We start from the raw sequence: 27,704 nt of genomic DNA, 5'->3' as shown, positions 1-27,704 counted from the left end.
CGCTTTTCTGTTCACCCAAAAGAGTAGAGTTACATGGGTGCTTTCACATAGAACAGGGCTCCCCAATTACATTCAGCCATGGGCAGATTTTTCCTTAAGCGGATGGTCGCGGAGCCGGAACATTGTTATAAATGATTTGTAGACTGCAAATTGACTGCAAGAATCCCAAACAGATATAGTATGACAAAAACAGAATCATTTCAAACCTTGATTACGTTGGGATACGATCACATACAGGGCCTTCAGAAAGTATTCAGAACCCTTGACTTTTTCCACAATTAGCTGTGTTACTTACTGCCTGATTAAAAATCGATTCAACTGAGATTTTGTGTCACTGGCCTACACACAATACCCCATAATTTAAAAGTGGAATTATGTTTTTTTGTTGAAAATTTGACTAATTAATTAAAATTGAAAAGCTGAAATGTCTTGAGTCAATAAGTATTCAACCCATTTGTTATGGCAATCCTAAATTAGTTCAGGAGTAAAAAGGTGTTTAACAAGTCACATAATAAGTTGCATGGACTCACTCTGTGTGCAATGATAGTGTTTGACATTATTTTGGAATGACTACCTCATCTCTGTACCCCACACATACAGATAATTGTAAGGTCCCTCAGTCAAGCAGTGAATTTCAAACATTCAACCACAAAGACCAGGTAGGTTTTCCAATGCCTCGCAAAGAAGGGCACCTATTGGTAGATTGGTAAAAATAAAAAAAGCAGACCTTGAATATTGAATATCCCTTTGAGCATGGTGAAGTTATTAATTACACTTTGGGTGGTGCATCAATACACCCAGTCACTACAAAGATACAGGCGTACTTCCTAACTCAGTTGCCGGAGAGGAAGGAAACCGCTCCAGGATTTCACCATGAGGCCAATGTTGACTTTAAAAGGATACTTGGGAATTTTTGCAATGAGGCCCTTTATCTACTTCCCCAGAGTCAGATGAACTTGTGGATACCATTTTTATGTCTCTGCGTGCAGTTTGAAGGAAGTTGCTAGCTAGCGCAATGACTGAAAGTCTAGATTTCATTCTGCTAACGCTAGTTAGCATTGGCTCGCGAAACTACCTCTAATTTCCTTCTGTCCTGAATACAAAAAGCGCTATGTTTGGGGCAAATACAACACATCACTGAGTACCACTCTTCATATTTTCAAGCATGGTGGTGGCCGCATCATGTTATGGGTATGCTTGTCATCGGCAAGGACTATGGAGGTTTTTAGGATACAAATAAATGGAATAAAGCTAAGCACAGGCAAAATCCTAGAGGAAAAACCTGGTTCAGTCTGCTTTCCAACAGACAATATCCACGCTGGACTAAAGGCTAGAGCTACCGCCTACAAGGAACAGGACACGGACATGTACGCAAAAAGAGAAAGCCCGCTACAACAGCCGAGCTACCGCCTACAAGGAACAGGACACGGACATAGAGAAAAGAGAAAGCCCGCTACAACAGCCGAGCTACCGCCTACAAGGAACAGGACACGGACATGGAGAAAAGAGAAAGCCCGCTACAACAGCCGAGCTACCGCTTACAAGGAACAGGACACGGACATGGAGAAAAGAGAAAGCCCGCTACAACAGCCGAGCTACCGCCTACAAGGAACAGGACACGGACATGGAGAAAAGAGAAAGCCCGCTACAACAGCCGAGCTACCGCCTACAAGGAACAGGACACGGACATGTACGCAAAAAGAGAAAGCCCGCTACAACAGCCGAGCTACCGCCTACAAGGAACAGGACACGGACATAGAGAAAAGAGAAAGCCCGCTACAACAGCCGAGCTACCGCCTACAAGGAACAGGGCACGGACATGTACGCAAAAAGAGAAAGCCCACTACAACAGCCGAGCTACCGCTTACAAGGAACAGGACACGGACATAGAGAAAAGAGAAAGCCCGCTACAACAGCCGAGCTACCGCCTACAAGGAACAGGACACGGACATGTACGCAAAAAGAGAAAGCCCGCTACAACAGCCGAGCTACCGCCTACAAGGAACAGGGCACGGACATGGAGAAAAGAGAAAGCCCGCTACAACAGCCGAGCTACCGCCTACAAGGAACAGGACACGGACATGGAGAAAAGAGAAAGCCCGCTACAACAGCCGAGCTACCGCCTACAAGGAACAGGGCACGGACATGTACGCAAAAAGAGAAAGCCCACTACAACAGCCGACGAGACATCAAACATGCAAAAGGACAATATAGGAGGAAGGTGGAATCCTATTACACCGTACTCCGACGCAAATCGTATGTGGCAGGGCTTGTAGACGATGACTGATTACAAAAAGGGAAACCCAGACGTGAGTTGCCCAGCGATGTAGAACTCCCAAACGAGCTAAATGCCTTTTATGCTTGCTTTGAGGAATATAACACTGTGCCTTGCGTGTGAAAGCCCCTGTTTTTCTGAATGACTCTGACCTCGTCTCTCCGTGGCCGATGCGAGCAAAACATTTAAAACAGGTTAACAATAACAAGGCCGCCGGGACAGACGGAACACCAGGGCGCGTTCTCAAAACATGCGCAGACCAACTGGCAAGTGTCTTTCAATCTCTCCTTGGCCCAGTCTGTTATCCCAACATGTTTCAAGCTGACCACCATTGTGTCCCTGTTCCCAAGAACTCCAAGGTAACCAGCCTAAATGACTACCGCCCTGTAGCACTCACATCTGTAATTATGAAGTGCTTTGAAAGGCTGGCCATGACACACATCAACACAATCATCCCAGACCCACTCCAATTCGCATACAATTCCTAACAGATCCACAGATCGATCTCAATAGCACTTCACACTGGCCTCTCCCAACTGGACAAGAGGGGAAATAAATGTGAGAATGCTGTTCATAGACTACAGCTCAGCGTTTAACACCATAGTGCCCTCCAAGCTCATCACCAAGCTAGGGACCCCTGGACTGAACCCCTCCCTCTGCAAACTGGATCCTGGACTTCCTGATGGGCCGCCCCAAGGTGGTGAGGGTAGGCAACAACACCACCACCACGCTGACCCTCAACACGGGGGCCCCTCAGGGGTGTGTGCTCAGTCCCCTCCTGTACTCCTATTCACCCACGACTGCGTGGCCACCCATGACTCACACCATCATCAAGTTTGCTGACGACACGACGGTGGTAGGCCTGATCAACGGCAGCGACGACACAGCCTACAGGGAGGAGGTCAGAGACAGCAGTGTGGTGCCGGAGCAACAACCTCTCCCTCAATGTCAGTAAGACCAAGCAGTACTATAGGAGAAAAAGGGGAGGGCCTGTCCACGTCCACCTCCCCATCCAGCCTGTTGTGGAGCGGGTCGAGAGCTTCATGTTCCTTTGCGTCCACATCACTAAGGACTTAACATGGTCCACAAACACCCGCCCACACAGCACGGCAGTGCCTCCTCCCCCTCAGGAGGCTGAAAAGATTTGGCATGGGCCCTCGGATCCTCAAAAAGTTCTACAGCTGCACCATCGAGAGCATCTTGACTGGCTGCATCACCGCTTGGTATGGCAAATGCACCGCCCTTGACCGCAAAGCGCTACAGAGGGTGGTGCGGACAGCCCAATACATCACTGGGGCCGAGTTCCCTGACATCCAGGACCTCTATACCAGGCGGTGTCAGAGGAAGGCCCGAAAAATTGCCAAAGACTCCAGCCACCCAAGCCATAGACTGTTCACTCTGTTACCGTCCGACAAACGGTACCGGAGCATCAGCTCTCGGACGAACAGGCTCTGAGAAAGCTTCTACCCCGAAGCCATAAGACCGCTAAATAGCCAGACAACTGAATTAATGGTCCCCGAACTATCTGCACTGACTATCTTGCATTGATCCTCACTCACTCACACACACACACACACACCCTACTTTGACACTCCCACACAAATTCACTACATACGCACCCCACATTTGCTACTCTGTTCTTTATTTTACTCTTATTATTATTATTATTATTATTATTATTATTATTATTATTATCTATCCTGATGCCTAGTCACTTTACCCTGCCTTCATGTACATATCTACCTCAATAACCTTATTATTATCTATCCTGATGCCTAGTCACTTTACCCTGCCTTCATGTACATATCTACCTCAATAACCTTATTATTATCTATCCTGATGCCTAGTCACTTTACCCTGCCTTCATGTACATATCTACCTCAATAACCTTATTATTATCTATCCTGATGCCTAGTCACTTTACCCTGCCTTCATGTACATATCTACCTCAATAACCTTATTATTATCTATCCTGATGCCTAGTCACTTTACCCTGCCTTCATGTACATATCTACCTCAAGAACCTTATTATTATCTATCCTGATGCCTAGTCACTTTACCCTGCCTTCATGTACAGTTGAAGTCGGAAGTTTACATACACTTAGGTTGGAGTCATTAAGACTAGTTTTTCAACCACTCCACACATTTCTTGTTAACAAACTATAGTTTTGGCAAGTCGGTTAGGACATCTACTTTGTGCATGACACAAGTCATTTTTCCAACAATTGTTTACAGAGATTATTTCACTTATAATTCACTGTATCACAATTCCAGTGGGTCAGAAGTTTACATACACTAAGTTGACGGTGCCTTTAAACAGCTTGGAAAATTCCAGAAAAGGATGTCATGGCTTTAGAAGCTTCTGATAGGCTAATTGACATCATTTGAGTCAATTGGAGGTGTAAAAATAATAATAATATGCCATTTAGCAGACGCTTTTATCCAAAGCGACTTACAGTCATGCATGCATACATTTTTGTGTATGGGTGGTCCCGGGGATCGAACCCACTACCTTGGCGTTACAAGCGCCGTGCTCTACCAGCTGAGCTACAGAGGACCACCTGTGGATGTATTTCAAGGCCTACCTTCAAACTCAGTGCCTCTTTGCTTGACATCATGGGGAAAATCAAAAGAAATCAGCCAAGACCTCAGAAAAACAATTGTAGACCTCCACAAGTCTGGTTCATCCTTGGGAGCAATTTCCAAATGCCTGAAGGTACCACGTTCATCTGTACAAACAATAGTACGCAAGTATAAACAACATGGGACCACGCAGGGGTGGCAGCATCATGCTGTGGGGGTGCGCTTCACAAAATAGATGGCATCATGAGGAAGGAAAATTATGTGGATATATTGAAGCAACATCTCAAGACATCAGTCAGGAAGTTAAAGCTTGGTCGCAAATGGGTCTTCCAAATGGACAATGACCCGAAACATACTTCCAAAGTTGTGACAAAATGGCTTAAGGACAACAAAGTCAAGGTATTGGAGTGGCCATCACAAAGCCCTGACCTCAATCCTATAGAAAATGTGTGGGTAGAACTGAAATAGCATGTACGAGCAAGGAGGCCTACAAACCTGACTCAGTTACACCAGTTCTGTCAGGAGGAATGGGCCAAAATTCACCCAACTTATTGTGGGAAGCTTGTGGAAGGCTACCCGAAATGTTTGACCCAAGTTAAACAATTTAAAGGCAATGCTACCAAATACTAATTGAGTGTATGTAAACTTCTGACCCACTGGGAATGTGATGAAAGAAATAAAAACTGAAATAAATCATTCTCTCTACTATTATTCTGACATTTCACATTCTTAAAATAAAGTGGTGATCCTAACTGACCTAAGACAGGGAATTTTTACTAGGATTAAATGTCAGGAATTGTGAAAAACTGAGTTTAAATGTATTTGGCTAAGGTGTATGTAAACTTCCGACTTCAACTGTACATATCTACCTCAAATACCTTAATATTATCTATCCTGATGCCTAGTCACTTTACCCTGCCTTCATGTACATATCTACCTCAAATACCTTATTATTATCTATCCTGATGCCTAGTCACTTTACCCTGCCTTCATGTACACATCTACCTCAAATATATAGTACCTCTAAACATTGATCGATTGTACTGTAGCTCTATTCTTGTGTATTATATTTTATTAAATTGTATGATTATTTTTAAACTGCATCGTTGGGAAGGGCTCGTAAGCAAGTCTACACCAGTTGTATTCGGCGCACATGACGAATACAATTCCATTTGACACTGGGATACAAATTCAACTTTCAGCAGGACAATAACCTAAAACACAAGGCCTAAAATACACTGGCGTTGCTTACCAAGACGACATCGAATGTTACTGAGCGGCCTAGTTACAGTTTTGACTTCAATCGGCTTGGAAATCTATGGCAAGACTTGAAAATTGCTGTCTGGCAATGATCAACAACCAACTTGACAAAGCTTTAAGAATTTAAAAAAGAATAAAGTGTAAATATTGTACAATCCAGGTGTGCAAAGCTCTTAGAGACTTACCCAGAAAGACTCACAGCTGTAATCGCTGCCAAAGGTGATTCTAACATGTATTAGGTATTTTCTGCATTTCATTTTCAATACATGTTTTCACTTTGTCATTATGGGGTATTGTGTGTTGGTAGGTGATATATTTTTTTAAATGAATCAATTTTGAATTCAGGCTGTAACACAACAAAATGTGGAATAAGTCTAGAGGTATGAATACTTTCTGAAGGCACTGTATGCCTCTATTTATGCATGGGAATACTTGGGAACAGATTTCCTAAATTAAAATGACTTAGCTGATTTGCTGTGATTTTACAGTCTTATGTCCAAAGAAACTAAATCACACACATACGCTTTGTGGCCAAAAGTATGTGGACACCTGCTCGTCCAACATCTCATTCCAATATCATGGGCATTAATATGGAGTTGGTCCCCCCCTTTGCTGCTATAACGGCCTCCACTCTTCCGGGAAGGCTTTCCACTAGATGTTGGAACATTGCTGCGGGGACTTGCTTCCATTCAGCCACAAGAGCATTAGTGAGGTCGGGCACTGATGTTGGTCGATTAGGCCTGGCTCGCAGTCGGCGTTCCAATTCATCCCAAAGGTGTTCGATGGGGTTGAGGTCAGGGCTCTGTGCAGGCCAGTCAAGTTCTTCCACACCGATCTCGACAAACAATTTCTGTATGGACCTCGCTTTTTGCACAGGGAAACACAGAAGTTGGAAACACAGAATCGTCTAGAATGTCATTGTATGCTGTAGCGTTAAGATTTCCCTTCACTGGAAACTAAGGGGCCTAGCCCGAACCAATGAAAACAGCCCCAGACCGTTATTCCTCCAGACCATTATTCCTCCTCCACCAAACTTTACAGTTGGCACTATGCATTGGGGCAGGTAAGGTTCTCCTGGCATCCACCAAACCCGGATTCTTCCATCGGACTGCCAGAGGGTGAAGCGTGATTCATCACTTCAGAGAAAGCGTTTCCACTGCTCCAGAGTCCAATGGCGGTGAGCTTTACACCACTCCAGCCGAATCTGGTGATCTTAGGCTTGTGTGCGGCTGCTCGGCCATGGAAACCCATTTCATGAAGCTCCCGACGAACAGTTCTTGTGCTGACGTTGTTTCCAGAGGCAGTTTGAAAGTAGCGAGTGTTGCAACCGAGGACAGACGATTTTTACGCGCTATGCGCTTCAACACTCGGCGGTCCCGTTCTGTGAGCTTGTGTGGCCTACCACTTTGCAGCGGAGCCGTTGTTGCTCCTAGACGTTTCCACTTCACAATAACAGGGCAGAAATTTGAGGAACTGACTTGCTGGAAAGGTGGCATCCTATGACGGTGCCACGTTGAAAGTCACTGAGCTCTTCAGTAAGGCCATTCTACTGCCAATGTTTATCTATGGCGATTGCATGGCTGCGTGCTTGATTTTATACACCTGTCAGCAATGGGTGTGGCTGAAATAGCCGAATCCGCTAATTTGAAGGGGTGTCCATATACTTTTGGCCAGACAGTGTGTGTGGATTTATGATATACACTACCGGTCAAAAGTTTGGACACTCCTACTCATTCAAGGGTTTTTCTTTATTTAAAAAAAATAACTATTTTCTACATTGTATTATAATAGTGAGAGTGTGCAAAGCTGTCATCATGGCAAAGGGTGGCCACTTTGAAGAATCTAAAATATATTTTGATTTGTTTAACACTTCTTTGGTTACTACATGATTCCATATGTGTTTTTTCATAGTTTTGATGTCTTCACTATTATTCTACAATGTAGAAAATAGTAAAAAATAAAGAAAAACCATTGAATGAGTAGGTGTCCAATCTTTTGACTGGTACTGTGTGTGTGTATATATATATATAAAACCTCTCAGAAAACTTGGAGGCCACCTATTGGGGAACTAACCCTGACATAAAACATTTACGTTTCGTAACTCCCAAATAACTACCGGTATTAATAACTAGACAAGTCATTACATAAACGCCACTCCAAAAACATGCCAATACTGTATCAAATTAGATTATTCATAGAATTGAATGGACATACCTATAAACCAAGAAGCAGGGGGTAGGGCAGTGATCTTCTGTTATTAGAAATACTTTGTGCGATTGAGAGCTCTCTGAGCTATCTGTCCGCTCTGGTCTGTGATTTTCTCCCAGTCTGTTTGACCCACCACGAAGCCGATATCGCGCTTGCGTTCGGCATCCTTCTGCTCTTCGAGGTCAGCCCAGCGAACCTAGAGGACAGGAAGGAAAACATCCAGCGGGGGTCACGAGCAGGAAATGGACGAGGAGCAGGAAATGTTCTGCTGATGCTAGCTAGCTGTTCAGATATCGCATCGCAATTTAAATATTCTCGTAATTTTGTGAAACAGTATTTAGGGAGCACACCAAACCACGATCAAAACCACATTTTTCGCCAATAGATAATCCTGTTTTTGTGATGACATTATCTGCCTTGAAATACAGAGATTGTGAGAAGTCAAAACGATCAAATGTTACAGTCTGCAAACCATATTATATGGTCAGTCAGGCTGTCATTGTAAATTAGAATAGCCTGGATAAAAAAGAAATTACAAACAAAAAATGAATGAATAAGATTAGACAGGATGGTTTTGGGAAAACGTCAAACAATCAATATTTAATGGTGTGTTAAACAGAAACGGTTAAAACAGGATATAATATGGGATATGCCACTTTACCCTCTTCTTGCCGGGCTCAGAGTGGCGTGTGGCGTAGTCGTCTGGCAGCTGAAGGAAGTCCTCCATGCCTGCCATGTCATCTCCCTCCCTCTTCCTCTTCCCCCCCATCACCAGGCCGTCCAGCTTGTCTGTAAGGAGAAGAGCGCTCGCCACGTCACTTCACGACTCAGCAAAATAATAAACACTAGCTACTTCACTGACATCGTCACTGTGACGATGATGCCCGACACTTCTTAGATTCTGTATAACGCCATTTTATTGCTCTGTCTATAAATAATTTGTAAGAAACTTTCCACGTTTTCCCAAATGTATTACCAAGGATCCAGTCAAAGAGTTGTCTCCTCTCGTTTTGATATTGAAGCAAGGGGAGTTAAAAAGGCAAAATGGTGTTCAAACTGTTTGCAGTTTAAAGCAAGCACAAATGTGTTCCTTTACAGAACATCTTGTTTTTTTGTAAATATGAGTGGATGTTATTTATTTGAAAATGTACTATTTTGATCTTTGTGTGTTTTGATCAGATAATTTGTATTCAGCGTTTCCGTATATTTGTCTATAATAAGGAGGAAACTGGTCAGACCACAGGTGTCAAATTCATTCCACGGAGGGCCGAGTGTCTCACCTTGGGGACCCACAACCGTTCCATGTATTTGAACCATTCCAGAGCTAGCACACCTGATTTAAACTTGCCAACTAGTTATCAAGACCTTGACTACTTAAATCAAGGGAGCTAGTTTAGGGCTACAACAACATTGTCAACGTCTGGGGGTCCCGGAGGAGAAGTTTAGACGATGGAGAGGAAGAGGATACTGTGGAGTAAAAGGAGCTACCGGAAGCTACCGGAAGCTGGAGTTGTTAGTGAACATCATGTACAGTGCCTTCGGAAAGTATTCCCACATTTTGTTACGTTAAAGTCTTATTCTAAAATTGATTAAATAAAACAATTTCCTCAGCAATCTACACACAATACCCCATAATGACAAAGCAAAAACTGGTTTTTAGAAATGTTTGCAAATGTATTAAAAACAAAAAACAGAAATACCTTATTTACATAAGTATTCAGACCCTTTGCTATGAGACTCGAAATTGAGCTCAGGTGCATCCTGTTTTCATTGATCATCCTTGAGATGTTTCTACAACTTGGAGTCCATCTGTGGTAAATTCCATTGATTTGGAAAGGCACACCTGTCTATGTAAGGTCCCACAGTTGACAGTGCATGTCAGAGCACAAGCCATGAGGTCAAAGGAATTGTCCGTAGAGCTCTGAGACAGGATTGTGTCTAGGCACAGATCTGGGGAAGGGTACCAAAAAAGGTCTGCAGCATTGAAGGTCCCCAAGAACACAGCGGCCTCAATCATTTTTAAATGGAAGAAGTTTGGAACCACCAAGACTCTTCCTAGAACTGGCCTCCCGGCCAAACTGAGCAATCGGGGGAGAAGGGTCTTGGACAGGGAGGTGACCAAGAACCCGATGGTCACTCTGACAGAGCTCTGTGGAGATGGGAGAACCTTCCAGAAGGACAACCATCTCTGCAGCACTCCACCAATTACGCCTTTATGGTAGAGTGGCCAGACGGAAGCCACTCCTCAGTAAAAGGCAGATGACAGCCCACTTGGAGTTTGCCAAAAGGCACCTAAACTCTCAGACCATGATAAGCAAGCTTCTCTGGTCTGATGAAACCAAGATTGAACTCTTTGGTCTGAATGCCAAGCGTCACGTCTGGAGGAAACCCGGCACCATCCCTACGGTGAAGCATGGTGGTGGCAGCATCATGCTGGGGGGGATGTTTTTTAGTGGCAGGGACTGGGAGACTAGTCAGGATCGAGGGAAAGATTACAAAACAATGTACAAAGATATCCTTGATGAAAACCTACTCCAGAGCGCTCAAGACCTCAGACTGGGGGCGAAGGTTCACCTTCCAACAGGACAACGACCCTAAGCACACAGCCAAGACAACGCAGGAGTGGTTTCGGGACAAGTCTCTGAATGTCCTTGAGTGGCCCAGCCAGAGCCCAGACGTGAACCCGATTGAACATCTCTGGAGAGACCTGAAAATAGCTGTGCAGCGACGCTCCACATCCAACCTGACAGAGCTTGAGAGGATCTGCAGAGAAGAATGGGAAAAACTCCCCAAATACAGGTGTGCCAAGCTTGTAGCGTCATACCCAAGAAGACTCAAGGCTGTAATCGCTGCCAAAGGTGCTTCAACAAAGTACTGAGTAAAGGGTCTGAATACTTATGTAAATATCACATTTCATAATTTTTTTTTACAACATTTTATAAAAAACAGTTTTTGCTTTGTCATTATGGGGTATTGTGTGTAGATTGATGAGGTGGGAAAAACAATTTAATCAATTTTAGAATAAGGCTGTAACCTAACAAAATGTGGAAAAGGTCAAGGGGTCTGAATACTTTCCGAAGGCACTGTAAATGGAATGGTATCAAATGATCAAATGATGTTTGATATCATTCCATTCACTCCATAGTTGTTAGTGTACATTAGTAAGATCACAAAACAAAGGGAATACCTACCGAGTTTCGCATCAGAAGTGTCCATCTCCCATTTGCTTTGTGGAATGTAACCCTAAATTATACAGAGAAGAGACCGCAACGGTTAGGCCTCTGAGCGGCAAGGAGCTAGGGGTCAGGAGGAGGATATGAGAGAGCAGAGAGAGAGAGAGAGAGAGAGAGAGAGCAGAGAGAGAGAGAGAGAGAGCAGAGAGAGAGAGAGCAGAGAAAGAGAGCGAGAGAGAGAGAGAGGGGTTTCGGTGACGGAGAGAAGGCGTTCAAATAGTTATGTTAATCAAACAATTTCAGTACAATCAGGAGGATCGCAAGAATGACACGACATGAGACAATATGAAATACTGTTAAAGACGTTGGCATGCAAACATGTCAGATTTCATTATGACACCTCAGTTGAGAAGATGTGCCTTTGGTGTAAGCAATGATCAAAGCATTTAGAGACACTTTAGAAAACAGCTAGTTGATACAGAAGCTAGCACAACTAGATTTCAAGAGCACAACTAGATTTCATCAACACTTTCTTTGTGTTAATCGTGGTTCCACTTTGGTACCACACCAAGTTGAAACAGCTCGTTAGATTATATAGCTTAGTTACGGAAGAAGAAGTTAGCCTATTAGTTAAGCCCCAACACAACACCGATGTACACAAGTTGGATAATATTACAGTTTAGGCACAATTTAGATTTTGCCCACTAGATGGCAGCAGTGTGTGTGCAAAGTTTCAGATTGATCCAGTGAAGCATTGCAATACTGGACTATATTGTATCAAGTCTGCCCAAATGTGCCGAATTGGTCAATTGATACATTTTCAAGTACATAACTATAGAGAACATACAAAAATGATATGGTAATACAAAATGTAAGTTTACACACTCCCAGGAATGTCATACATGATGGATCATTAGCTTATACACTAACTTTCACACATCTAGATGGCCGGGCTGGGTGGGTGTGGAGCCAGAGACAGCAGGGGTTCAAACTGTAGAACCCAGTTCCTACATTTGAATATAAAAATTGATTTTATCAAACAAAACTATGCTACATTTTATCTCTGGGACACTTAGGATGACAAATCAGAGCAAGATTACTGAATGTAAGTACATGATTTACCTTCAGAGGTGAATGTATCAAATCAGTTGCTGTAATACATTTTTTGTTGTGCACTCTCCTCAAACAATAGCATGGTATGTTTTCACTGTAACAGCTACTGTAAATTGGACAGTGCAGTTAGATTAACAATAATTTAAGCTTTCTGCCCATATAAGACATGTCTATGTCCTGGAAAGTTTGCTGTTACTTACAACAGTCATGCTAATCACATTAGCGCACGTTAGCTCAACCGTCCCGTATACAGGACACCAATCCCGTAGAGGTTAACCTCTCCAACCGTATGCTTCAACACAGGAACCTGTAGTGGATATAGCCATTTCCTTCAACACAGGTACCAATAATAATAATAATAATAATAATAATAATAATAATAATAATAATAATAATAAAAAAGCTGCTAAATGTACTAAATACATTAATCATTTAAAAGTTTACATTCGTCACAACCGAAGCTAATAGTGAGTGCTATGGAACCAGTACCGTTGTGATTAGTTTACGTTTTAATATTTAGTTCTTAGGTCGTTAAATCACGTCAAATGCTCCAAAACCATGCATCAAAAACAATTCATAAGAATAGTCAATTTATCTATGTACTCCATTATCTATATGTAGTCATGTTTTTTTTAAAGGTTGAAAGAAAAGAGAAAAAGTGACTGGCCTTTTTTTTTTTTTTTTTTTTTACAAATGTTTTATGTGCTACATTGTTTTTCATCTTCAAAATGTTGGCACTTCGCATCAGAAGTGTCCATCTCCCATTTGCTTTGTGGAATGTAACCCTAAATTATACAGAGAAGAGACCGTGCCAACATCTTCAAAATGTTGGCACTTGCAAAAACACTTTGGAATACAGCCTCTGATAACGGCTTCATATGGAGCCTCTGATAACGGCTTCATATGGAGCCTCTGATAACGGCTTCATATGGAGCCTCTGATAACGGCTACATATGGAGCCTCTGATAACGGCTTCATATGGAGCCTCTGATAACGGCTTCATATGGAGCCTCTGATAACGGCTTCATATGGAGCCTCTGATAACGGCTTCATATGGAGCCTCTGATACGGCTTCATATGGAGCCTCTGATAACGGCTTCATATGGAGCCTCTGATAACGGCTTCATATGGAGCCTCTGATAACGGCTACATATGGAGCCTCTGATAACGGCTTCATATGGAGCCTCTGATAACGGCTTCATATGGAGCCTCTGATAACGGCTTCATATGGAGCCTCTGATAACGGCTTCATATGGAGCCTCTGATAACGGCTTCATATGGGGTCTCTGATACGGCTTCATATGGAGTCTCTGATACGGCTTCATGTATTTTATATTTTTACATTTTAGTCAATTAGCAGACGCTCTTATCTAGAGCGACTTACAGTAATGAGTGGATACATTTTCATACTTTTTCGTACTGGTCCCCCCGTGGGAATCGAACCCACAACCCTGGCGTTGCAAGCACCATGCTCTACCAACTGAGCCACATTAGCCGTCTGCTGTTAGGACCAAGGTAACCTCGTCCCTAGGACATCTGCTACGGCATACAGACAGAGCGAGACGACTGGTGGACGAGGTTAGGGACAAGGAGATTGTTGTCGGTCAGAGCACCTTTCGGCATGCCATGGTCAGTTTGTCAGCACTCAATGCACGGGGGGAAATAACAGATTTTGAATTTCTAAATATTTGAATCATAATAAAGTAGCATTTATGAAGCAGTATATCAGAGGCTCATTCCAAAACAGCAGACAGCTAATGGAGGAGTTAGTGTGGAGACGAGGTTACCTTGTTCCTAACAGTAGACCACTAATTGAGGACTTCCAGCAGGGTTGTGGTAAATACTATTTAAATTCCAGTCAATTCAGGAAGAACACTGAAACTCAAATTCTCTTCAATGCTTTTCAATGAGGAAAATTTGGAGTTTGGTTTACTTTCTGAATTTAAATGGAATTGACCCAAACCCTGTAACATGATATTTCTTGATGTCCAATCACATTCAACTTGTGAGTGAGATTCGTTTCCTGGTGTACTGTTGCTCTGTGCTTCAGTAACCATGTGCACGTTATGATCCTATCATCATTTTCTAACAATTTCTAATAGATTATCTATCATCTAATGAATCGTGTTAATAATAATAATAGTTTTGGAAGACCTTCCCTGGGTGTTTCAGGTGGGAATCTGGTAGCGGTTGAGATGACATACTCAGGAGATTGAGTCAATTAAAAAGTTTGGTCCGATGTCTTGGTTGAATCTTAGCCATGCGCAATTCAGTCATCATGCACTGTTTGAATGAAAAGTTCTGAAGGGCTTTCCCAAAAAAAACATCCCACCCAATTAAATGTTGACTGGCACTGCAAAGTATGCCTACCTGGCAGAATGATATCAGAATGATATTATACCCACTTTTCCTTCAGTGGGCATTGCTTATACTCATGTATTAATCCCTACTGTTGCGTATTAAAAGCAGTGTAGTGGAGGTATACGATATAAATTATAATGACGTAGTACAATAGAGAAATCATACACAAGGTAGCCTACACAATCGCAAAGCATGTGAAATATACTGAACAAAAATATAAATGTAAAGTGTTGGTCCCAAGTTTAGTGGAGCTGAAAGATTTTTTTTATGTTGAAACTGTTGCATGTTGCGTGTTTATTTTTGTTACGTTTATATTCACAAGCGTGCCGCATACAGCTAGATTCAGCTGAATACCAGGCAGCATGAGCCCGCAGCTCTCAACCGACTGTCTCATGGAGCAGCTCACAGAATTGAACGACATCGGGAGCCAGTAGAGTAGCTAATACGTTTTAAATTTATGATATCTACCAGTAAATGCTAACTAAGGCAACAGTGGGTATGCAAACCAGCTATTGAAGAAGTTTGGTCCAAAGTCTTTGTTGAAGCTTTGCGATGCGCAATTCAGTCATCATGCGCTGTTGGAAAGAACATTTCTAAAAGGCTTAACCCAAAAAAAAACCTTCCCAATGAAAATGTTCACTGCAGAGTAGGTCTACCTGGCAGAATGATGTCGTGTGATTCGTATCAAATCGGGAGCGCTTTTTTTGTGTGTGTAAACTCTTGCCATTACATTGTAGCCTACAGTACAGAAACACCCTTGGCCAAACGGTCTCTTGCTTGGTGCACAATTAAATTTAAAAGGGCTCCTCCCTCATTTCTTTTTTTTTTGTCGATTTCTCCCAGACCTAAAAAAAAATGGTCTCCTGATGTGGTATAAGCATTGGACTTAGAACATTCGATTTTTGTAGATGTTATATTGTAAAAAATATTTTGAGAGTGAAAACCTGAGCAACATTTGAGGATACCCACTTATCCAGGCACCACTAAAAGGCTTCATCCGTACTACGACGGAGGATATTGCTCGTCCGTTAAAGACGTCATTAACGATAAGACCACTGCTTATCGTTAATGCCGTCTTTGGCGTGCTTATTAATGCACAAGCACCCTTTCCCCACACTATTAAGTCATACAGAAGTGTTACATTGTGTGAAGTTTAAAATGCATTCTGTCATTACTAAATGTGTAACGTGACATATATTTTAAAAATATATATTTTTACACCAAAAACAACATTTGATTAATATAATATTTAAAATCAGTATTCTTCCTCAAATGAAGGGGATGATAATGCAATCTTTGCAAGATGGAGGGAATCTGATTTCATTGGTACTGAACTCTATCCTCAGTCATTTAATTCAGGGTAAGCGGAGTGAAACCGTGAGTTAGCCTTTCCCGGAGCAGGTTAGTTCTGAAAGATCTGTCGCCATAGAAATGTACCTGGCTATGACCGGTTATCCGGAGTTGGCCAACGTTACCTCGCTAACTCCTCAAACCCGCTTCATAGGAGACCCCTCTGATGTGGTTTAAGCGTTGTTGTGGACTTTTTACGGCTGATTTTGAGAGTGAAAACCTGAACTATAGAAATATAGGAAAAAAAAAAAAATCACACCATTCCTTCACCGGGCGGGCCGTTTAGGAAATATTTGGCAAAAATGTTTGTATTCCAACTTCTCCAGGCACCACCACCCCACTAGAAATGGGTTTCTTTTTCCCCCGCTAAATACATGAGAAAAAACATAATATTTATGGTGCTGTTTGTAGAAATTACAAATTGTTATTATCAACTGGACCATGGAAGTGTCAAGTCATTATGGTCCAATTATCAAGTCATATCCATTAATTACATTGAAAATCAAACGTTAGGACACCCACATTGATATTTTCATTGTTTAAAATAAATAAATAGTATATATACTGGATTATTCAAGTCAGACATGTTATAGCTGTCACTAGAGTAAATTAACATCAACAACAATATTTTTTTTAAATGAATTGACGTGGCTATTATTATTTCCATTAAGAAAAGGAAAATAACGTCAGATATAGTCGAGCACTATATGCTCGGTTGCATTAAACCTTCTACGTCGCAAGTAGTCGTTTTCAAGAAGTCGAGTTTCATGACAGAAGCGTGTTTCAGGAGGAACTTCAAGAATACAGATCTCCATTACATTTTAAAGTGTGGCCTACATAACATAATAAAAGGTTTTACACGGACGGGTCTCCCATTTACAAGGTCACAATAACTATATCCATGAATTTGAGATAGGATGTGTTAAAATCACAGATTTTCTAAATGGAAAAAGTTAATAAAATCGCTGAATCTAACTCTAAAAAGGTATGCATATACTTACCACCTAGTAAGGAACTAACACCATGGCAACACAAACATATTTTGTCTTACTCAAGTAGAGTTTGATTACAGAAGAAATCCAGAGCTAATTTAGGCTTATTTAGTTAACAACCCACCCCCCCCCCAAAAAAAAGAAAGATATTTCAAATCACTTACATACACCATCATAAAAAGCATCCACATTACCTCGGCAAAAGATATCCTGAATGATTTCTCCATTTATTTATTTTGAATATTTTAAAAAAATATATGTGGTAAATCCCACTCCTTTTGTATTCTTGTGGTTTTATTGAACAGATATAGGACAGTGAAGAGAACAGGAAAGGCCAGAGTCAGAAGCATTGTGGGTTGGATTCTCTGATAAATGTGTCTGTGTTGGGGTCAACTAACCACTAGGCCACAGGCCACACTACTTTCTCGAGTTTCCAAATCTCATGATCTTCCTCATTCTGGTACGCTTGTATTTTGTATCCCTGTATAGGTTGTTTGACTTGGGTTTATAACTTTATAAAACTTACCATTAATGTTATTATGAGACGTGTTTTTGATAAACGTGATTAAATCTCAGCACAATGAGGATAGTATCAACCAAACAAGGCCAAAATAAAAACTCAACATCAACCTTTCTTAAAAGGTCCAAAGCAGCCGTTTTTATCTCAATATCAAATCATTTCTGAGTAGCAATTAAGTACTTTACTGTGATTGTTTTCAATTAAAATGTTTAAAAACAAAACAAAAATAGCTTCTTAGCAAAGAGCAATTTCTCAAGCAAGAATTTTGCTAGGCCTGTCGGAGCGATCTGAGTGGGGAGGGGAAACAAGCTACAATTGACAGCTCTTACACTAAAAGTGCATTATCCTTTTCACAATTTCAGTATTATTCCAACCTCATAGTGTGGAAATATATATAAAAACACAGGTATATCAAATTTTTTGACTGCACTGGGCCTTTAACAAAAACCAAATGTACTGCTGTAACTGCAATACTGGCATCCGTCAATGGCATACGCTCTTTAAAGGAGCCAAGGGCTTATGTCAACAAGTCACTCACTGTACCTGCAAAGCAACCTAGCACGTCTGCTCACTGCAATGACACCATATCAAATGGACCAATGTGTTTCTGGTGCAGGGCTCTCAAAAACCCTGTTCCTGGAGAGGTACCGTCCTAACGCACCTGATTCTAATAATTAGCTGGTTGATAAGATGTGAAAACTTACAGGAGGGTAGCTCTCCAGGAACAGGGTCGGAGAGTCCTGCTCTCGTGGATATGAGCACAGACAGAGATCAGTAGATCCCTTTAAGAACAGTAACAGCTATAAAGGGCATGCTGATTGAGTCCTACCTTAACTTCCTCTTCCTCCTCCTCCTCCTCCTCCTTCTTGGGCTCCTTCAGCGGCTCGTCATCAGGATTGAAGTCTTCCATCTCAACCTTCAAATACAAAATGTTTCCATTGAATTTCACTGATTGAAACATTTTAACAAATGCCTTAGATAGGTAGGTAGAATTTATTTTATTCTAAAAAAATATATATATAAAAAATTAAACTTCACAACCACACAAGTGGCTACACTGAAATCATTGAGGATAGTGCCAACAGGTACACTATACCTTATCTGGTCCTCATCCTTCGCTATAGAGAGGACTAGGTTCACTCTTATAACAGAAACCCATTATAAAAAGGTATATTTAATGACGCTTATTTAAAAAAAAAAAGGTGCTACACCTAGAGTTTCTCCCCCATGTGGAAGCTTGGTGAATTGCAACAGCACTAGGCTGCATTCAAAATACATCTCCCCCATCCCCCGCATCCCATTTCCCCCCGTAACATGGTGGAGACACGGGCCTGAGTCTTATACTTCCTGTTTTGGTCCACCACCAGTTTCACAAACAATATTTTTTGTTATTGAAAATATATTTCACAGTGATTTAGATGGTACAATGATTCCCTACACTATACAGTGCTTGTTTTCTCACAAACTGAAATTGAGCGAACTGTGTAAAATTTTAGCAACCAGGAAATGACAGAGCAATTTCTATATTGGCCACTTGACCTGATTACATTTACATTTTACATTTTAGTCATTTAGCAGACGCTCTTATCGACTTACAGTTAGCACATACATTATTTTATCGAACCCACAACCCTGGCGTTGCAAACGCCATGCTCTACCAACTGAGCTACATCCCCTGCTGGCCATTCCCTCCCCTACCCTGGACGACGCTGGGCCAATTGTGCGCCGCCCCATGGGTCTCCCGGTCGCGGCCGGCTACGACAGAGCCTGGATTCGAACCAGGATCTCTAGTGGCACAGCTAGCACTGCGATGCAGTGCCTTAGACCACTGCGCCACTCGGGAGACATGATTACCACTAGATAACACAGCCAAAGTCAAAACGGTTTTCCCATTTTGACAACAAATGCCGCTCTGGCGGGAGAAATCTATAGGCGAATATCCCAGCCAATCACAACACTGGCGGGTAAGAAATAATGTGAAACACTCATTTCACCATTACTGCCGATATTCAAACAAATCCTATGTGTAGCACCTTTATGCCCCCTAAGTGGTATAATACCTAGATCTGAACATATTGTGAAACGTTTCCATACGACGTACCTCCTCAATAGCAGCATCCTGAAGCAAAGAGCGGATATCCAGGCGCACCATGTGACGTGGAGACGACTCCCAGTTATTGGACATCTACACAGACGGGAAAAAAAACAAATAAATAAACAGAAATGTAAAACAGAACGTGAATAAATACACAATATACTATATATAAATACTACACAGACACCAGAAAATAAATACACAATATACTATATATAAATACTATACAGACACCAGAAAATAAATACACAATATACTATATATAAATACTATACAGACACCAGAAAATAAATACACAATATACTATATATAAATACTATACAGACACCAGAAAATAAATACACAATATACTATATATAAATACTATACAGACACCAGAAAATAAATACACAATATACTTACAGTCTATCACTGTCATTATCAATGCCTTGAGAAATAAGCCACCTGATACCATTGAAAATGTATGAGAGCTCTGCGGTTGTGGACGCAAAGGGCACTCAGCACAGTACCTTTTGAATGTCCTTAATCTTCCGTCCGTGGGCATTTCTTTTAGCGCAAGTCTGATAGTCTGCAGTGATTTCAGCCAAGTACACCTGGCGTACAAATACATTGACACGTTATATACGTAATACAGGCCACATCCGTAGGTTTTAGAGAGATCCAACTCTGTTCTAATGTACCACTTAGAATTACGTCATTTATTGGGCATGAATTCTAAAAACGGCAAGCTAAGTATCGACCAAGGAACCTAGTAGCGTTGCATCTCCACATTTTTGATATTTCAAAGATATGAAACGTTAACTCGACCTCGAAGCCTTTAGTCTTGGCAGCGCTCCAGAACTGATCGAAGTATTTAACCCTGTCGTTAATAGCGTCGATGATGATGAAGGGGAAGAAGCCGTCGTCTAGCGTCTTCCTGAAGGTTTTTAGCATACTGTTCCTGTACGTCTCTTCCATCTCCGCTTCATACTCGTATTCCAGACACTGACAAGAAAGGAAAATGTTATGGATTGATATTCAAATACAAATAAAATGTGTGTTCAAATAATACATTCAAATATTACATTAAAAAACACCTGCAAAGCCTGCATTAACCACACGGCCTAAATGGTGACATTCGCTAAAATGTATTACAATGGCTTCAGTGAGCCATCATGTTATACATGGGTGGGTTTTCTTTAGGCCTACTTCTACACAGAGAGATAGTATTTGACTAAACTAAAAAAACTCTTGTGGAAGCCTTATGCTCCACGTATAGTAGGAACAGAGAGGTTTAAAGTCAGCCGGAGAGCAAGCAGAAGGACAGACCTTGAGTTTGACCCGTTTGCCAGTTTCTGGGTCCTTCTCCACCTTCTCCACCTCCGTCATGAAGTAGTCGTCCAATCCCAGCACCCTGGGAGGAGCCCCTCCACACTCCACCTCCTTATCCTTAACCACGCAACAACATTTTACATTTTTAGTCATTTAGCAGACGCTCTTATCCAGAGCCACTTCCAGTTAAATGCATTCATCTTAAGGTAGCTCGGTGAGACAAACACATATCAGTCACAGCAAGTTAAACTTCCTCAGGAGAGCCGCTATCAGCAAAGTCAGAGCTAGTAAACGACAAGGTATTTCAGTGAGAGAAGGCAGCACTCGAGAAGTTTCAGGAAGTGACGTCTTTCGGACAAACAAGGAAGAAGACGACTGACGTTGGGGCTTGTAGAAATTGAAAGCAACGTTGTGTTTATATGACGAGGGGTGCAGGTATTTGTGTTAACCTGATCCACCACCCTGACCGCCGCGCTCTCATACGCTCTTCGACATCAGGATGGTGGAACGAGGGTAGGTATTTGAACACTGTGAAAGAACGCTAGGATATCTATAACATATTATATATGTGGAAAACAGGGAAACGCATGACAGGAAATAACATTTCATCCCAGATGAGTTATTGTTACCACAACAGAACAGCCAAGTTGGACGATGGTAACTCTAGGTTCTACTCACCCGTATCAGCTTGGCCACATGGCTTTTTCCACTTCCTGGTAGGCCTCTCATTATGATGACGATCTGAGAAACATCACAGAGGTTATGGAACTCACTCATACAGTAGACATGTAACTGGGGATATACTGGGGGATATGAGATCTGTGTACTCTCGTTGTACTTGTATTGGACTACAGGTTGAGGATGTCATTATCCTGGCAACGCATTTCTTAATTGTCCCTGAGAGGGATAAATAAAAGTTGTATCGAATTGAATAAGGAAGTACTGTATTTAAAAAGTTGTATTGAATTGAATGAGGAAGTAAGTGAATGAAGCGTAATGGCGATTGAGAGTGAGTGAGCAGCCGTTTATTTGCACCCTTTCTGGACGAGTGTCTCGGCCTGGCAGTTTGAGAAGGTCCTCCACGTTCTTGGTCTCCGGTTTCTTCTCCATCCTGGAAGGAGGAGCAGTCGGTGGGGGAGGAGGAGGGTGGGACGACGTGGGGCCTCCTCCTCCTCTGTCCTCTGGGTAACTCCTCCGTTCACCTGGACCACAAGACAGGACAGTCAGTGCCAAGGATAAAAGAGAATACTGTCGCTATTTGACTTTACAACCAAGAGGCATAAAAAGACGAGCAAACTGAACATTAGTAGGACGACGGAAGGTGCCTTGAACACCATTTTGATTGTTAAAACCAACGTGTTTTACGGCATGTAGCTTTAGTCCCTTTTTCCTTTTGGACAGTGGAATTTTTGCATAGTACAAATCAACACCACTCACACACTAAAAGGCATTTGCATTGCACCCAAGTCCGTGTGTTCGCTAGAGACGGCAGTACACAGCATGTCTTACCGTATGGTGAGGCACCGTGGTCGTAGCGCTCAGGTCCGCGCTCGTACGGAGGTCTGTCATAACCCCCAGGCCTTCCATAAGGATCCTCTCTGTCTCTACTGGTCCGGCTGCCCTCCCTCTCCCTGTAGCCCGGGCGAGGTGGTGGGGGGCCGGGGCGAGGATGGCCGGGGGGTGGTCTGGAGAGATAGAGACGCAGGATGAAAACCCCTCAGAACACTGCATATATCTGGACCCCTATTTACAAAGAGTTTTTTATTTTTTTAAATGGGGGTGCTGATCCTGGATCAGTTTCCCCTTTTAGATCATAATGAATACGATTATATGGACAGGGAGGGATCTGATCCAAGCACTCCTACACTTGGATGCTTTGTGAACACGCAAGCCCTGGAGCAGGCAGCATACACAAGGCCACACCATCCAGCTGGACTCGTCAGAGTAACACAGTGTGATAATACCTTTCATCAACAACACCCATGGAGTGTTTGCTTGAAAGCAGCAAGAACACAAAAAAACTAAAATGTTGTTACACATTTACTGACGCTTGGTAGTTCTACATTGCATTACAAAAAAAGTGCTTTATAAAAAGATTTGATTGATTGCATTAACAAGACCATAAGACAAAAGTAACACATTCACAAGTGGAGCTTGTGGATTAATTCGCATACAGTAGCATTCACTGTGGCCGCTGTTTAATCCATAGAAATATATGATCTCTTTATAAATCAATAAATCTAGTCATTTTATTTGTACGTGTTCAATCTCCACTGAATGTAACCAGGGTATACCTGCCATCTCGAGGCGGATAGCGTTCCCTCTCAAATCGGTCTCGTTCAAAGTCCATGGGAGGTTTCTCTCTGTACATCTCCCTGCCGTACTCCCTGCGCTCCGTGTAGGGGTCTACCGGTCGTCTGTCGTAGTACATGTCTCTGTGGTAAGGGTCTCTCTCTCTCAGGGGTCCCAGCAGTTCTATAGGGGGAAGGAGGATATCTTTATAATAATAATAATAATATATGCCATTTAGCAGGCGCTTTTATCCGAAGCGACTTACAGAATTAGCCGCTACCTGCAAAAAAAAAACAAATGCTAGTAAGTCTCAAAAAAACGATCACCATCCAAAAAATAAACACGAAGTCACCTTTTTCATAGCTCCTCTCTCTGTCAGCTAAGGGATCGGGCCTCAACACAATCCTCTCGCCGTAAGAGATCCGCTCCACCGTGGCAGCACCCAGATCTGGAAAGTCACATGGAAATGTGGGGGGAGTCAATGTCTTGAAGGGAAAACACACGCACAGCCTACAAGAGGCAATGTCATGTTTCTGTAGCAGAATAACCACTTCATTTAAAACCTTTCAGGTCTATCGTTTTTAAAGATACAAGCCACAACTTCCTTTGTTATCACTCTATTTAGATACTAGTTTCCAATGAGCACCCTTTAGTTACCATTTATATCTTTTTACAGAAATTTTACATCAGTCAATTAAGGAAGCTTCCTGCCATCCAGGACCTCTATACCAGGCGGTGTCAGAGGAAGGCCCTCAAAATGGTCAAAGACTCCAGCCACCCTAGTAATAGACTGTTCTCTCTGCTCCCGCACGGCAAGCGGTACCGGAGCGCCAAGTCTAGGTCCAAAAGACTTCTCAACAGCTTCTACCCCCAAGCCATAAGACTCCTGAACAGCTAATCATGGCTACACAGACTATTTGCACTGCCCCCCCACCCCCACCCCATCCTTTTTACGCTGCTGCTACTCTGTTAATTATTTATGCATAGTCACTTTAACTCTACCCACATGTACATATTACTTCAACTACCTCAACTAGCCGGTTCCCCCGCACATTGACTCTGCACCGGTACCCCCCTGTATATATAGCCTCCCTACTGTTATTTTATTTTACTTCTGCTCTTTTTTTCTCAACACTTTCTTGTTGTTGTTTTATTTTACTTTTTTTATTAAAAATAAATGCACTGTTGGTTAAGGGCTATAAGTAAGCATTTCACTGTAATGTCTACACCTGTTGTATTCGGCGCATGTGGCCAATAAAATGTGATTTGAAGTTCCAATTCCTAAACAAATTCCAATACGCATTCCAATTCTCTTTAATGCTTTTCAATAAGGGACATATGGAATTGGAATTTAGGTTACTTTATGAATGGTATCGGAACGGAACTGACCCCAACCCTGCTTCCTATTTCCACGTTTCTTTCCCTACCGTGTCCATGTCCATAGTCGACAGTCTTAGGGATGACTGGTGCGTTGGGGACTGGAGGAGCAGAGGACAGGTAGCCAGTATCTTGAGGTTTGGGGTCTCCCCACGTCACTGTTCTTGCAGCAGTTGAGCTAGACATGAGGTTGGTCGCCTGGGGTAGAGAAACAGAGACGTGGGTTAACTGATTTTTAAAAAAATGGGTAAATATCTAAAAATGTGTAACTGGAAAAAACAGAGTCACAAATATTTATGTGACCTGGAAATGACAATGGACCATAATTAAAGTGGTCTACTTCAAATATACTGGTTTTCAAATATATAACCAGGTTTTACAATATTACAACCAGGTTTATAACCAATATTACAACCAGATTTATAACCAATATTACAACCAGGTTTATAACCAATATTACAACCAAGTTTATAACCAATATTACAACCAGGTTTATAACCAATATTACAACCAGGTTTATAACCAATATTACAACCAAGTTTATAACCAATATTACAACCAAGTTTATAACCAATATTACAACCAAGTTTATAACCAATATTACAACCAAGTTTATAACCAATATTACAACCAGGTTTATAACCAATATTACAACCAAGTTTATAACCAATATTACAACCAGGTTTATAACCAATATTACAACCAGGTTTATAACCAATATTACAACCAGGTTTATAACCAATATTACAACCAGGTTTATAACCAATATTATAACCAGGTTTATAACCAATATTACAACCAGGTTTATAACCAATATTACAACCAGGTTTATAACCAATATTACAACCAGGTTTATAACCAATATTATAACCAAGTTTCCATCCAACCTTTCCATCCAAGTAAAGTACATCCAGTATAATTTGTTTAATAAAAAGAGGCCTGACGGCAACAGCAAATCTGTCAATAAACTTTTCAACTGTTGACAAAACAAAATACCCTAGACAAGGTGGAAGGTTTTTGTGTCGGTAAAATAAATTATGCAAGAAATGGAGGTGGAAAATCGTCTTAATGCGTTATATTGATTCAGTATAATAAGCATCATATCGAAGTGAACCTGGAGCCCTGCGATGATATGGTGTGTGGTCCTCCCAACTACGACTTGGTAAACCATGCAGGTTATCAGGCTACAGATTAAATAAGTTATGATGAACTTCACAGGGTGGTGAAAGTGCTGAGGTGCATGAGCCTGACGCTCCTTTCCAATTTTAGAATATTTGCATGAAAATCTGTCGCCAATTGGATGGAAACCTAGCTAGTGACATGAATCAACTGTGAGATTCAACATATATATATATATATATATATATATAATTACTTGAATAAACAGCTTTAAAAAGAAAATACACAAAACTGTAATTTGTCAAACCCAGGTTTATAGATTTACCTGCGGCTAAATCCTTTATGCAAATGTCAAACAGTTAAATCCTATATGTTATGTCAAATATATAAATGATATAGTATATTATATCAATTAGGTGCGGTTGTTCACCTGCAGGGCACTGCGGACCTCAGGGGGTATCTCCAGCCCTAGCAGACCAGCAGGGAGCTCCGGCTTGGGCTCAGACGTGACTGGTAGGGCTTCTCCATCGGTCTTACTCTCCTGCATTTCTCTGTTCAGTACCAGAGAAACAGACCTACATTGTATTTAAAGTGCTGTGTGATACATTTGCACGTACGGAGCACCCTGGAATCCTATTTTGTGCTAACGTTCCCTCTCCTTGTACTCCAAAACATGGCATCACAAAAGGGTAGAATGATAGCACAAACAGAATGGTACCCAGGCTATATACAGAGGTCGCTCACAAAAAACAGCTGTGGAAAAACAGTACTTCAAAAAAAATATATATATATATATATATAGTGCATTTGGAAAATATTCAGACCCCTTGACTTTTTCCACATTTTGTTATGTTACAGCCTTTTCTATAATTGATTTAATTGTCCCCCCCCCCCCATCAATCTACACACAATACCCCATAATAACAAAGCAAAAACAAATAGAACTACCTTATTTACACAAGTATTCAGACCTTTTGCTATGAGACTCGAAATTGAGTTCAGGTGCATCCTGTTTCCATTGATCATCCCTGAGATGTTTCTACAACTTCATTGGAGTCCACCTGTGGTAAATTCAATTGATTGGACATGATTTGGAAAGGCACACACCCGTCTATATAAAGGTTCCACAGTTGACAGTGCATGTCAGAGCAAAAACCAAGCCATGAGTTTGAAGGAATTGTCCGTAGAGCTCCGAGATATGATTGTGTCGAGGCACAGAACTGGGGAAGGTCCACAAGAACAGTGGCCTCCATCGTTCTTAAAATGGAAGAAGTTTGGAACCACCAAGACTCTTCCTAGAGCTGGCCGCCCGGCCAAACTGAGCAATCGGGGGAGAAGGGCCTTGGTCAGGGAGTTGACCAAGAACCAGATGGTCACTCTGACAGAGCTCCAGAGTTCCTCTGTGGAGATGGGAGAACCTTCCAGAAGGACAACCATCTCTGCAGCACTCCACCAATCAGGCCTTTATGGTAGTGGCCAGACGGAAGCCACTCCTCAGTAAAAGGCACATGATAGGCCCGCTTGGAGTTTGCCAAAAGGCACCTAAAGGACTCTCAGACCATGAGAAAAGGTCTGATGAAACCAAGATTGAACTCTTTGGCCTGAATGCCAAGCGTCACATCTGGAGGAAACCTGGCACCATCCCTATGGTGAAGCATTGTGGATGTTTTTCAGC

The 27,704-nt window shown here is 41.9% G+C and overlaps 1 protein-coding gene across 1 annotated transcript in view; it reads right to left on the bottom strand.

Annotated features, from left to right (window-relative positions):
* LOC311106739 (uncharacterized protein) overlaps positions 1–27,704 on the bottom strand; it is a 57,220-nt gene that overhangs the window by 26,839 nt on the left and 2,677 nt on the right. The window contains exons 2-22 of the mRNA XM_084149139.1: positions 26,460–26,604; positions 24,961–25,108; positions 23,886–23,981; positions 23,536–23,716; positions 22,751–22,926; positions 22,277–22,443; positions 21,920–21,982; positions 21,239–21,358; positions 20,738–20,914; positions 20,440–20,523; positions 19,937–20,020; positions 18,665–18,751; positions 11,518–11,569; positions 8,988–9,115; positions 8,385–8,522; positions 2,057–2,059; positions 1,926–1,928; positions 1,731–1,733; positions 1,600–1,602; positions 1,472–1,474; positions 1,341–1,343 (exon numbers count right to left, since the gene is read on the bottom strand). Coding sequence (XP_084005265.1) covers positions 1,341–1,343; positions 1,472–1,474; positions 1,600–1,602; positions 1,731–1,733; positions 1,926–1,928; positions 2,057–2,059; positions 8,385–8,522; positions 8,988–9,115; positions 11,518–11,569; positions 18,665–18,751; positions 19,937–20,020; positions 20,440–20,523; positions 20,738–20,914; positions 21,239–21,358; positions 21,920–21,982; positions 22,277–22,443; positions 22,751–22,926; positions 23,536–23,716; positions 23,886–23,981; positions 24,961–25,108; positions 26,460–26,604 — 1,864 coding nt within the window. The remainder of the gene's footprint in view (positions 1–1,340; positions 1,344–1,471; positions 1,475–1,599; positions 1,603–1,730; positions 1,734–1,925; positions 1,929–2,056; positions 2,060–8,384; positions 8,523–8,987; positions 9,116–11,517; positions 11,570–18,664; positions 18,752–19,936; positions 20,021–20,439; positions 20,524–20,737; positions 20,915–21,238; positions 21,359–21,919; positions 21,983–22,276; positions 22,444–22,750; positions 22,927–23,535; positions 23,717–23,885; positions 23,982–24,960; positions 25,109–26,459; positions 26,605–27,704) is intronic.

The sequence above is a fragment of the Coregonus lavaretus genome, assembly GCF_964263955.1.
Source record: "Coregonus lavaretus genome assembly, chromosome: 31".
In the NCBI taxonomy this organism is placed as follows: domain Eukaryota; kingdom Metazoa; phylum Chordata; class Actinopteri; order Salmoniformes; family Salmonidae; genus Coregonus; species Coregonus lavaretus.
This window is presented reverse-complemented; position numbering and strand designations above follow the sequence as displayed.